Source organism: Muntiacus reevesi, chromosome 1 (genome assembly GCF_963930625.1).
Source record: "Muntiacus reevesi chromosome 1, mMunRee1.1, whole genome shotgun sequence".
Lineage (NCBI taxonomy): Eukaryota > Metazoa > Chordata > Mammalia > Artiodactyla > Cervidae > Muntiacus > Muntiacus reevesi.
Window position 1 is genome coordinate 145,253,286 of NC_089249.1, and position 13,221 is coordinate 145,266,506.

The following is a 13,221-nucleotide window of genomic DNA, read 5'->3' on the forward strand; positions in this document are numbered from 1 at the left end:
GGCTCACACAGCTTTAGGAACTCGCATCAGGAATTTTGTTGAGCAAGAGTTTTCCCACTTTCCACTCTCATGCCTCAGCTGAGAAGCTAGTCTGGAGAGCCTAAGAGAGCCATTTTGATGCTGGTTATTTCATTCCTTAACTCAACCAGACTCAAGGAGAGTTATGGAAAAAGAGAATAATAGAACCACCTCTGCTTTTTTCAGAGAAAGTCCAAGCTGAGATTGACAGGGTGCTCGGCCAATCACAACAGCCAAGCACAGCCGCGCGCGAGTCCATGCCCTACACCAACGCTGTCATCCACGAGGTGCTGCGAATGGGGAACATCATCCCTCTGAACGTGCCCCGGGAGGTGGCCGTGGACACCACCCTGGCCGGATACCACCTGCCCAAGGTAATAAGGCCCCACTCGTAGCCTCAGGTCCCCAAGCTCATATTTTAAATGGTGGGGTTCTCAGCTGGCAAGTGACGTGTTTTCTTGTCTTAGCGAAACACTTCAATGGGGAGAGACCTAATACCGGATGTTTTTCTTCAAGTAGGGTCTTCAGAACATTATCAAATGAATGGTAATTGGTGTTCTGAAGGAGAACGGAAATTCCTACGTCAAGCACGTTCAGGCAAAGGCTGAATTTTCTCTGCTGTGAGATTTCTAATTCTTTTTACTGCGTGATGTGCAGGCAGCAATTCTCCGTCAGCCTTTGCCATGAAGTCCTTTTCTTTGTCCTGGGAGGGCTTCTGATAGGATAGTGACTTGCCAGATTTATTTTTTTGGAAAATTCTGCTTCACAATCCTGGGGCAATAGAGTGTTAAATATGAGGGGGAGTTGAGACCTCCTGGGCCATCACATTAAACAGATGTTTCTAACGTAATATCCCCACAGGTATTGCCTTGCCTTACAGTCCCGTGATGGGACTACCTCACAAGAGGTAGTGCACACGTCTATGCACATTAAATATCACAAAAGGAGAGAACTAATGAATGCTTTTTAAGGAGCGGCTATGTACTATGAACTATACAGATTCTTTCAAAATGTCTTAATTCTCAATCGTTCTCTTATCTTCATTTTACAAATTTACATCAAGGCTCAGAGCTGTTTGATCTTGTATAAGATTCCTTGGCCACAAAGATCCCAACAAGAGTTGGGTTAAAGAACTAGAAGTGTTCTGATGCCCAGGTTCATTTTTTTTGTACTAAACAATGTTCTCGCACAGGAGTTGCTTCATTTGACTTGTTTTCCAAAGAGTCTTCCTGCAGTTGTTCTCAGCAGAGCCCTGTTAAATTCCCTATCCTCACAAAGGCAGTCCTGCTCTCTCTCTGCCCTTCACTCCTAGGATTTCAGCAAACAGCTGTCCTCTGTGGGATAGTGTCTCACCTGAACACTGCAGATATACAGGACCTTGCTTTCTCGCCACCTTGGTCTATTTCTGTGGATCCATTGTAATCTGAGTCCCTCTGTGTATTCAACCTGGTGTTGATCTCAAGGCATAACTGGAAGAATCTCTCTTTGATGTAGTATTGGTCATGGTCCCTGCAGACCTAGGAGAAGCAGCGATTCCTGCAGCGATTGCATTTACTATTTTCTTGCTGATTGACCATTTCATGGGTGAATTCTGAGGTCTAAATGATATTACAGGTGATGTTCACGTATTCATAGCAATTCACTTAACTCCAGAGAACCATCCAAGCTCAAGAGACTTGTTCTACAGAATTTTTTTTTTTTTTCTGATGTAGTATTCTGTGAGAACTAGAAGAAATCCCTGGGTGGGGAACTTGCAACTGGAAAATGATTACAATACAGAAATTCTGCCCACAAGAGTGAAAGTCCTGAGCCCCAAGGCAGTCTTCCCAGCCTGGGAGTCTGGCAACAGGAGGAGGAGCCCCCAGGAATCTGACTTTGACTAACAGCAGCTTTTGATTGCAGGAATTCCACAGCGCTATAGGAAACATCAGTTCCACTCTTGGGTCATATGCACACTAGCACCCAGGGAAAAATAGCAGTGACCTCATAAGAGACTGGACCAGACCTACCTACTAATATTGGGAGGTCTCCTGCAGAGGCAAGGGGCAACTGGGGCTCATGGCAGGGACAAATACCCTGGCACCAGCAGGTCTAGTGAGGATCCCAGAGGCCACCATGCAGAAAGGTATGGGAACAAGTGGTATGACCGAGAAACTGAAAGAGGCTTGATATAGTGGGAGTGCAGGCAGAAGGACCATGACTCAGATAGAGGGCAGATGATGTGTCCTTAATATAAGAGTGCTGGGAAATATTGGAGTGTATCCATCAAGTGCCAGATGAGGTGGGTGGATAGCAGTGACATAACCAAATCATGTCCAAAGCTAACTCTGCTTTCTGTGTGTGAAGCACTTTGAAGAGGGGAGAGGATATAGAGTTGTAGCTAGGCCTACTGTTGGAGGGTGGAAACCAAGGTAGTACCTTAGACCAGGAAGTGGAGGACATAACATGGAGGTGATAGAATCAAGAGGAATTTAAAGTAAAATTGGCCAGCCTGGTTGAAGGATGGGATGAAAGCAGAATAAGGGAAAGGGAGACACTAAGGAGGACTCCTGGGTTTCTTGCTATGTACCGGGAAGGACAGTGGTTCCTTCCACTGGGTGACCTGATTCTATCATTAAATCTTCTGTGGAATGTGCTCAATAATGAAGGGAAGAGAGTTGGAGAATCTTAGATGAATGAGACATTTTTCATGTTGGAGAAGCTGCCATGTCACTGAGCAACTGGGTTGATTTTGGTCCAGAACTGCCTGCCCACTGTCCCATTATTCTCTTACTGATGCATACACCTTCCCTCCCATGTTCTACACTGATAAGTCCCTGAAGAGATCCATTCTGCACTCGACTAGTCACACTTCCCTGATAAAGTTCCCAGCAGACAGTTTCAGTCCACCAGTGTAAGCTGTCCCGTGGCAGAGAGCATGGTTGGCCTCAGAAGGTGGTGAGCTGGGGAGGCTGAGGGAGCTCAGGATGCTGTCAACCATGGACCCCAGGCTGTGGGAGGTGGGGGACTGCCGCCCCCTGCACACATGTGTTGAGTGATGTCTTGCATGAGTCACTTCTGTCTTCTCCAGGGCACCATGGTCATGACCAACCTGACTGCACTGCACAAAGACCCCGCAGAGTGGGCCACCCCTGACACCTTCAATCCAGAGCATTTTCTGGAGAATGGACAGTTTAAGAAAAGGGAATCCTTTATGCCTTTTTCAATAGGTGAGTAACAAGAAATAGGAGCATGGGGATTGAGTTCCTCTCTCTGCCCTTCCCTACTCTTCTGCTTGTGATGCTTTGCTTTAGTTGGAATGTCTCCAGATAGCCCTGGCCAGCATGACTCACTCTTGCATTGTTTGCATCTCAAGGTTCCCTAGGCTGTACATCACCAAGTCTCATGCCCTTACTTCCTAAGTCCTGGTTGACTCTGATGGAGATTTCAGCTTCAAGTTGTTCTCTCCCCAGAAACTTGGGGGATAGGAGTTTAGCCTCTCCCTATTACCCACAAAGAAGATTGGACACTCACCATCTTTATTGAGCTTTAAATGGTCTGAGATCTTTTAGGGCTTCCCACTAACAAAAACGTAAAGCTAATTGCTGAGAAAGGGATGGGGGAGGCTGCTTCCTTAGCATTGTGGGCATCACAAGTGATTCTAAGTACCATGGATTTAAGTAGATGAGATTCTACTCTGTTAAGTTCTTCCTGAAGAGGTCCTTTTGCATTTTTAAATGAGACGGTTAGATAAGCATCACCGATTCAAGGGATGTGAGTTTTAGCAAACTCCCAGAGATACTGAAAGACAGGGAAGCCTGGTGTACTGCAGTATGTGGGGTCGCAAAGAGTCAGACACAACTTAGTGACTGAACAACAACCGCCCTTTACAAATCTAGGTGATATATTGATGTGGTGCATAGCTTGAAATATGAATGAGAATGCAGAGAAAACTCTTTCTTTCTTGTTTCTCAGCCAGCCAGTTGGGTGTAGTTGGGTGTTTTACTCATAAAATTGTGAAATGAGTAAGAAAAATTCTTTTTGTATACCAGATAAAGAGTTAGTTATGTTGCTGAGATCATTTCAAATTGTTTCCTAAGTCCTTATATCTATGTTTCCTGAGCACCTGTTATGTCTCAATTATGCAACCCTGTGAATATGACAATGATTAGGTAGGAACAAAAACAGTGCAACTCTCATGGACCATGTGTTCTAGTTTAACTTTACAAGGTTCAAATTCCAATCACCACACTGGGGATAAGGCTCAAAAGTGGAGCTTAGCAAGGCCAACTATGGGATCTACAGTCTTAAAGCTCACGGGGCACAACTAGAACTCAGGGTTGACCAGGTTTATCATATACAAAAGCCTGTGCTCTTCCTAACAGTGTCTCCCCAAAAAAGTAACTAAATGCTACAGTAAGTTGACATTTGAAATTCATAATAGTTTTCTTATCATTGCTGCTGCTGCTGCTAAGGCACTTCAGTCGTGTCCAACTCTGTGTCCCCATAGATGGCAGCCCACCAGGCTCCTCTGTTCTTGGGATTCTCCTGGCAAGAACACTGGAATGGGTTGTCATTTCCTTCTCCAATGCATGCATGCATGCTAAGTCACTTCAGTCGTGTCCGACTCTGTGTGACCGTATGGACTGCAGCCCACCAGGCTCCTCTGTTTACGGGATTCTCCAGGCAAGAATACTGGAGTGGGTTGCCATTTCCTTCTCCTTTTCTTATCATTAAGTTATATTAAATATAGACTGACTTTCTGTGACAGTATAGTTTTGTTGATCATGCCACAAAGACACAGAAAGGGAGGGACTGGAATTTGAACCCATGTAGGAGTGATTCACAGCCCAGGCTTTCCTGCTATAGGACACTGTCCTGCCTGTATCTGAACTCATTCTGATTAGATCTTCTGTGTCTTTCTTCCTCTGGTTCTATGCTACCTTTGCTCACACTGGACAAGTAACTTTCTAATATGAAGGCAGACGTGAGATATAGGAAAACCTTCCAGTCTTCCTATGTGCAATAGCTTTATATTTCCTATCATAGTACAAGTTTCAGTTGCTTTATTTTAACTATTATAATTATTCTTGCTTCACTGTTTTCTTGTTGTTATTGTAATACATCCTTTTAATTACATATTTCATTTGCAAGCAAATCATTTTATTTTATACTTACAGCAACCCAGTTATTAACAGTTAGGAAGCAATTAGTAGCTCCTTTCTCAGTGAAAGGAAGTAAGAATTAAGAGGAAGTTTTTTCTTATCCAAGGTCATATGCCCAAGGAATCTGCTTAAAAGAGCCCAAAACTCAAGTTTCTGGTTTCTTTTTTAAAATTTTTGTTGAAGTATAGTTGATTTACAAATTGTATTAGTTTTAGGTATACTGCAAAGTGATTCAATTATATATGCATATATATATCTTGCTTCCTAGGTTTTTTCCCCTTATAAATAGAAAGAGAGTGGAGTCGCTCAGTCATATCTGACTCTTTGTGACCCCATGGACTGTAGCCTACCAGGCTCCTCCGTTCATAGAATTTTCCAGGCAAGAGTACTGGGGTGGGTTGCCATTTCCTTCTCCAGGGGATCTTCCTGGCACAGGGATCAAACCCAGGTCTCCCGCATTGCAGGCAGACGCTTTACCAATGGAGTCACCATTACAAAGTATTGAGCATAGTTCCCTGTGCACTATAGTAGGTCCTTGTTGGTTATATAGTAAGTTCTAATCTAGTGCTCTTGCTAACATAATTAGAATGTTTTTCATTTTCCTACTTAATGGCTCTTCCATTTAAAGATTCACCAAGTTTAGAGCGTATGTATCTATGTTATTTTGCAACATTACAAAGATAGAAAACTCAGTGACTTAAAATAATAAGTATATATTATTGCTCACAAGTCTACAGTTGAGCTGAGGGCTTCATGTTTCTTAGCTGGGCTCTCTTGCCCATTTGGGAGGTCAGTTGGCTGAAGGCTGATCTAGGATGACCTCAGCTGGGACAATGGGCCTCTTTCCCAAGTTTCCTCCTCCAGCAGGCTAGTATAGCTGGTGTACATGTGGAAGACCTCAGGAGGGAAAAAAGCATGCAGTGCCTCCCAAGGACCAGGCTGGGAACTGGCGACCATCACTCCCACTGCATTCCTGTGTCCATGCATGTCATACTGTGAGCCCCAGTTCAAGGGGAGGGAAAATAGCACAGTTTTTATGGGAAGAGCTTTGAAGTCACATTGCCAGGGTTGCAGGTTCAGGGAAAGGGGGGAGATTGGAGCCAGTGTTGCTATCAAGTGATCTATCTGTCTTTCTACCCGGACTGATTCAGACAAAGCAAACAATTTGGGGATTCCCTCAGCTGTGACTAAATGAAGGCTAGCTAAATAGAACAGGAAATAGAAACTAGAAAAATCCACTGACTTAAAGTGTCAACACTGCTGTCAAGTTTACTCCCACCATACTCCTGTCTTTGGGGCACCATTTCTTTGCCTCATTCTTGATCCAGCCCTTTGTAAAGAAAGCTTCTTTAAAGGAATGGGGTGTGGAGAGATCCCTCCCTTCTCTTAGAAAGGTGATCAGATGTGAATTAGGATACACACACAGTCCCAGGTGGCTCGTTCGGTAAGGAATCCACCTGCAATGTGGGAGAGCTGGGTTTGATCCCTGGGTCGGGAAAATCTCCTGGAGAAGGGCATGGCATCCCACTCCAGTATTCTTGCCTGGAGAATCCCCTGGACAGTGGAGTCTAGTGGGCTACAGTTCATGGGATCACAAAGAGTCGGACACAACTGAGCCTCGAACAGTCAGGGCAGATGACAAAAGTAGTATTGCAAACTTATTTTCTATCTTCATTTAAATTTTTCTCTTGTGATTCAACAACGCAGCAGGCATATTCATGAAAGGCAAGAAACTGAGCCTTCAATTTTCAAAAACATCACTGAATCATGGAGATGAGATAGATCTTTTCTCAAAAACTCTAGGTCAATTCTCTCATTTATAGCAGGGTAACTGACCTGATTAGTTAGTGATTTCCAGTTAGTGCAAGCACCAAAGAGAATGTCCATGTTTCCCCTAATCCAGGATGAAGCCTTGAAATAAGGTAGTCCTCCTTTTCATGATATATAAATCAAATTCATATCTCCTGTTTTACTGGTATCATTGACCAGCCATACAGTGTAGTTAGAAGAGAAATTATTTCACAAGCTTGGCAAGAAATAACTGTTTAGGTCAGGGAGAATAATCTATTTACTCAGAGCCCAGAGCTGGTTAATGATGTAACAAGTACTGTAACCCAGGATCCTGACTCTATGTGTCCAACTTTATCCCAATATCTGGATTCTTCTAGGAGAATCCTGGGTATTTCTAAAATAGCTTATTTAATGCTGTTTGAACAAACTTCCTCATTTGCTGCAATTTTAGCCAATTTCCTCATTTTTCTATTGGCGATGGATGGGTAAGAGATCAGAATGAGGGGAACAGAGACTATTAGACAAGTAGTGGTGATCATGCCACAAAGGCACGGAAAGGGAGGGACTGGAATTTGAACCCATGTAGGAATGGAATGCAAAAGTAGGAAGTCAAGAAATACTGGGAGTAACAGGCAAATTTGGCCTTGGAGTATGGAATGAAGCAGGGCAAAGGCTAATAGAGTTCTGCCAAGAGAACGCATTGGTCATAGCAAACACCCTCTTCCAACAACACAAGAGAGGACTCTACACATGGACATCACCAGATGATCAACGGCGAAATCAGATTGATTATATTCTTTGCAGCCAAAGACAGAGAAGCTTTATACAGTCAGCAAGAACAAGACTGTGGGAGCTTACTATGGCTCAGATCATGAACTCCTTATTGCCAAATTCAGACTTAAATTGAAGAAAGTAGGGAAAACCACTAGACCATTCAGGTATGATCTAAATCAAATGCCTTATGACTATACAGTGGAAGTGGGAAATAGATTTAAGAGACTAGATCTGATAGAGTGCCTGATGAACTATGGACGGAGGTTTGTGACATTGTACAGGAGAACAGGGATCAGGACAATCCCCATGGAAAAGAAATGCAAAAAGGCAAAATGGTTGTCTGAGAAGGCCTTACAAACAGCTGTGAAAAGAAGAGAAGGGAAAAGCAAAGGATAAAAGGAAAGATATTCCCCATTTGAATGCAGAGTTCCAAAGAATAGCTAGGAGAGATAAGAAAGCCTTCCTCAGTGATCAATACAAAGAAATAGAGGAAAACAACAGAATGGGAAAGACTAGAGATCTCTTCAAGAAAATTAGAGATACCACGGGAACATTTCATGCAAACATGGGTTCGATAAAGGACAGAAATGGTATGGACCTAACAGAAGCAGAAGATATTAAGAAGAGGTGGCAAGAATATACAGAAGAACCATACAGAAAAGATCTTCACAACCCAGATAATCACGATGGTGTGATCCCTCACCTAGAGCCGGACATCCTGAAATGTAAAGTCAGGTGGGCCTTAGAAAGCATCGCTATGAGCAAAGCTAGTGGAGGTGATGGAATTCAAGTTGAGCTATTTCAAATCCTGAAAGATGATGCTGTGAAAGTGCTGCACTCAATATGCCAACAAATTTGGAAAACTCAGCAGTGGCCACAGAACTGGAAAAGTTCAGTTTTCATTCCAATCCCCAAAAAAGGCAATCCCAAAGAATGCTCAAACTACCGCATGATTGCACTCATCTCACACGGTAGTAAAGTAATGCTCAAAATTCTCCAAGCCAGGCTTCAGCAATACATGAACCGTGAACTTCCAGATGTACAAGCTCGTTTTAGAAATAGAAATAGCAGAGGAACCAGAGATCAAATTGCCAACATCCACTGGATCATCAAAAAAGCAAGAGAGTTCCAGAAAAACATCTATTTCTGCTTTATTGACTATGCCAAAGCCTTTGACTGTGTAGATCACAATAAACTGTGGACAATTCTGAAAGAGATGGGAATACCAGACCACCTGACCTGCCTCTTGAGAAACCTGTTTGCAGGTCAGGAAGCAACAGTTAGAACTGGACATGGAACAACAAACTGTTTCCAAATAGGAAAAGAATTATGTCAAGGCTGTATATTGTCACCCTGCTTATTTAACTTCTGTGCAGAGTACATCATGAGAAACGCTGGGCTGGATGAAGCACAAGCTGGAATCAAGATTGCTGGGAGAAATATCAATAACCTCAGATATGCAGATGACACCACCCTCTTGGCAGAAAGTGAAAAGCCTCTTGATGGAAATGAAAGAGGAGAGTGAAAAAGTTAGCTTAAAGCTCATCTGGTCCCATCACTTCATGGCAAATAGATGGGGAAACAGTGGAAACAGTGTCAGACTTTATTTTTTTGGGCTCCTAAATCACTGCAGATGGTGATTTCAGCCATGAAATTAAAAACCACTTACTCCTTGGAAGGAAAGTTATTTCCAAACTAGATAGCATATTAAAAAGCAGAGACATTACTTTGCCAACAAAGGTCCATGTAGTCAAGGCTATGGTTTTTCCAGTGGTCAGGTATGGATATCAGAGTTGGACTGTGAAGAAAGCTGAGCACCAAGAAATTGATGCTTTTGAACTGTGGTGTTGGAGAAGACTCTTGAGAGTCTCTTGGACTGCAAGGAGATCCAACCAGTCCATCCTAAAGGAGATCAGTCCTGGGTGTTCATTGGAAGGACTGATGCTGAAGCTGAAACTTTGGCCAATACTTTGGCCACCTCATGTGAAGAGTTGACTCATTGGAAAAGACCCTGATGCTGGGAGGGATTAGGGGCAGGAGGAGAAGGGACAACAGAGGATGAGATGCCTGGATGGCATCACCGACTCGAGGGACGTGAGTTTGAGTGAACTCCGGGAGTTGGTGATGACCAGGGAGGCTTGATGTGCTGCAGTTCATGGGGTTGCAAAGAGTTGGACACAACTGAGCGAATTGAACTGAACTGAGGAGTGATTCACAGCCCAGGCTTTCCTGCTATAGGACACTGTCCTGTGTGTATCTGAACTCATTCTGATTAGATCTGTATTATTAGATTATTAACTAATTATTATAGATAATTATTATAATATTTATATTATCAAATTATTATAATCACATTGTATTATAATATATAATTATAATAAATATATTTATGCTTATAGTAATTATATTATCTATATTATTAGATTATTACTGTGCCTGTAACTAGGCACAATTATATAAAAATACATAATTCTGAAGCATGTTTTGATTTATTAAACACATTTGCAGAGTTTCTCTAATCTTTTTTCCGCAAAAGCTGATTTAATCACTACGTCGTGTCCAATTCTTGTGACCCCATGGACTGTAACCTGACAGACTCCTCTGTCCATGGCATTTCCCAGGCAAGAATACTCCAGTGGGTTCCTATTTTCTTCTCCAGGGGACCTTCCCCATCCAGAGATCAAACTCGCATCTCTTATGACTCCTGTGTCTCCTACATTGCAGGCTGATTCTCTACAGCTGAGCCCAAAGAAGCACAACTGTAATTGCACTGGGATATACAAAGTAGCAAAAGTTACACCCAGAATTAACTACAGAGGATAATGTCAGTGACAGTGTGCAAGAGAATCTTTACAGAGATAGGAACTATGTCAAATGTTAACAAGGGTTTTTTTCTGGATTTGGGAATTACAAACATCTTTTAATGTCTTTATACTTTTTACACATTTTTTTTTCATTTTTGCAGTTAAACATGTACTACTTAGGGAGAGAGTAAGTTATTAAAACACCCCCAAGAGAGATGATGGTAGAGATCAGTGTGGGGTGTTGTAGCCCAAGTCGGGGCAGAGGGCGCCATGAAGGGGTGGGGGTGGACTGGGGGAAGCCTGAAGCAGCTGATGCACAGCTGGGATGAGATGGGGTTGGCCCTGCACCGGGAGCCCTGGCAGGGAGGTTGCCAGTCATGAAGGAGGGAAACTTGACATAGGGAAATGGTCCCTCATACCTGAGAAACCTTGCTTTGACACATACTTTCTTTTTCAACAATTTTTTTGAAAATTGAAAGAGATAAACACAGAGTTTTGCTCTTGTCTGCTTTTGCCCTTTGCTAATGGATTTCTCGAAGACTTCTGGCTCGACCACATTTATAGGTCAACCTTGACCCTCACTTGTTTCATCTGTACCCTGAACCTTCACCCTTGCTCACCTGTCTGACCCATGAAGGCACGGAATGTGTGATTGTGGAATGAGCTTGGAGGGCTTCTGTTACCCCAGGTGGTTGTGATCAACGAAGCTGAGTACATAGAGGCCCAGGGCCAGGCAGGCCTGCCCTTGGCTCAGGTTTTGCAAGACGTGGTGGAAGATTTCCGTCCTTGCTGGGGCAGACGATCTAAGCAGGTAACTCATATTTTTGTCTTTCAGGAAAGCGGATGTGCCTTGGAGAACAGTTGGCCAGGACTGAATTGTTTATTTTTTTTACCTCACTTCTGCAAAAATTTACCTTTAGGCCACCAGAGAATGAGAAGTTGAGCCTGAAGTTCAGAATTAGCTTGACCCATGCCCCAGCCAGCCACAGGCTCTGTGCTGTTCCTCGAGGCTGAAGTTGTTGGGGCAGGGGTTGGGGGGAGGGAATGAAGGAAAGCAGGAAGAATAGGCCTTCCCCCCTCAAGGCACAGGGCCTGCTCAGAAGTGAGGGAATAGCATCCAGTGACTCTAGGACAGATCATAGGAACTAGACACAGAGGAAACTGCATTCAAGCTTTACCATCTCCAGTGGGACCTTGAAGAAACAAGTTACGCTGTGATTCCATTTTCATCCAGAAGATTTAAAGTGGACAGTGGTTCCTTCTCTAAAGGAAAAATTGCTATAAATATCACAGGAAAGAATGGATTTTAAATGGTTTGGAAATCATAAAGCACATCATAAAAGTCACAGCTCTGATCGGCCTCCTTCTGTGTCCTTCCTTAGACGAGGACTTGCGTCTGGCCTGTTGAGATGGCGTGGGTCAAAGTGGTGCCAAATGGTGGTAAGAGTTAGAAGTTGGGCCCTGGGGCAGCCACTGACCTAGGCCAGAAAGGCCCTCACACTTGGTAGCACTGAGCAAGCTTATCCTGCTTCTCCCGTAGACTGGCCCTGGCCAGTCAGCAGGGCAGGTAAATTCCTGATTGACAAACAGGGTTCTATGGAGAAGCAATTTCTCTGGTTTACCCAAGGAAACACTGCCTTGGCCTTGGACACCAGAGTTAAGAAGAATGTGACCAAAATAAACTAAACCTGCAAGGCAGGTTTGGGGAACAAATGTGGAAATGTTTTCTTTTATGTGCCTCTTTACCTTAAATCCCCTCTTGGGTATTTATTCCCCAGCCCCATGTTGGGTTAATGATGTGGTGGGTGTGATCTTTTCTTGAAAACTGTTTGTCAGCTTTTGATTAAGTGGTCCCAGCCTTAACACAATTGATGAACATTTTGCAGTGTGTGTTATAGGAAGAACCTTTTTTTAAATGTGTATATCTATGATAAACTTTTGCTTTGCCATTACCATCCATGGACAAAGGAGCCTGGCAGGCTACAGTCTGTGGAGTCACAAAGAGTTAGACACCACTGAGCGATTAACACACACACACATTACCATAAAGTTTTTGTATAGCAACCGATATAGCTGTAGATCAGCAACTTAGAGCAATCATGTATATTGCTTGCTGATCTCTTAATTCCAAATGCATTTTAAACACCATGCATATCTACTCTCTTCCCCTCCTTACTGTTCTTGTATCATATTTACATCTAATTGCTTGTGTATCTCTACACTGCTTTTTGTGGATGCAAGTGATTTTACTACCTTGTGAAAGTCACTCAGTTGTGTCTGATTCTTTGCAACCCCATGGACTGTGCAATCCAGGGAATTCTCCAGGCCAGAATACCAGAGTGGGTAGCCTTTCCTTTCTCCAGGGCATCTTCCCAACCCAGAGATCGAGCTCAGGTCTCCTGCTTCGCAGGCGGATTCTTTACCAGCTGAGCTACCAGGGAAGCCCAATCATGAACCTTTTTCTTTACCTACTCACCAGTTTAGGATTGGATAGCTTCCTACCTTTACTCTGTTTGCCTTTACCATGCTTTATTGTTTCTATTTGTTGTCTTTTTATTCTGCCTACAGAAGTTCCTTTAGGATTTGCTCTAAAGTTAGTTTGGTGCTGAATTCTTTTAAATTTTGCTTTTGATTTCTCCATTAAATCTGAACATGAGCCTTTCTGAGTATTCTTGGTTGCAGGTTTTCCC

General features: G+C 43.2%; 1 protein-coding gene across 1 annotated transcript in view; it reads left to right on the forward strand.

The window, feature by feature from the left end:
- The window catches only part of LOC136164024 (cytochrome P450 2J2-like), a 37,427-nt gene extending 25,671 nt beyond the window's left edge, over positions 1 to 11,756 (forward strand). Inside the window, exons 7-9 of the mRNA XM_065928839.1 lie at positions 205 to 392; positions 3,089 to 3,227; positions 11,367 to 11,756. Coding sequence (XP_065784911.1) covers positions 205 to 392; positions 3,089 to 3,227; positions 11,367 to 11,545 — 506 coding nt within the window. The 3' untranslated portion in view covers positions 11,546 to 11,756. The remainder of the gene's footprint in view (positions 1 to 204; positions 393 to 3,088; positions 3,228 to 11,366) is intronic.
- Positions 11,757 to 13,221: the final 1,465 nt, after the last annotated feature.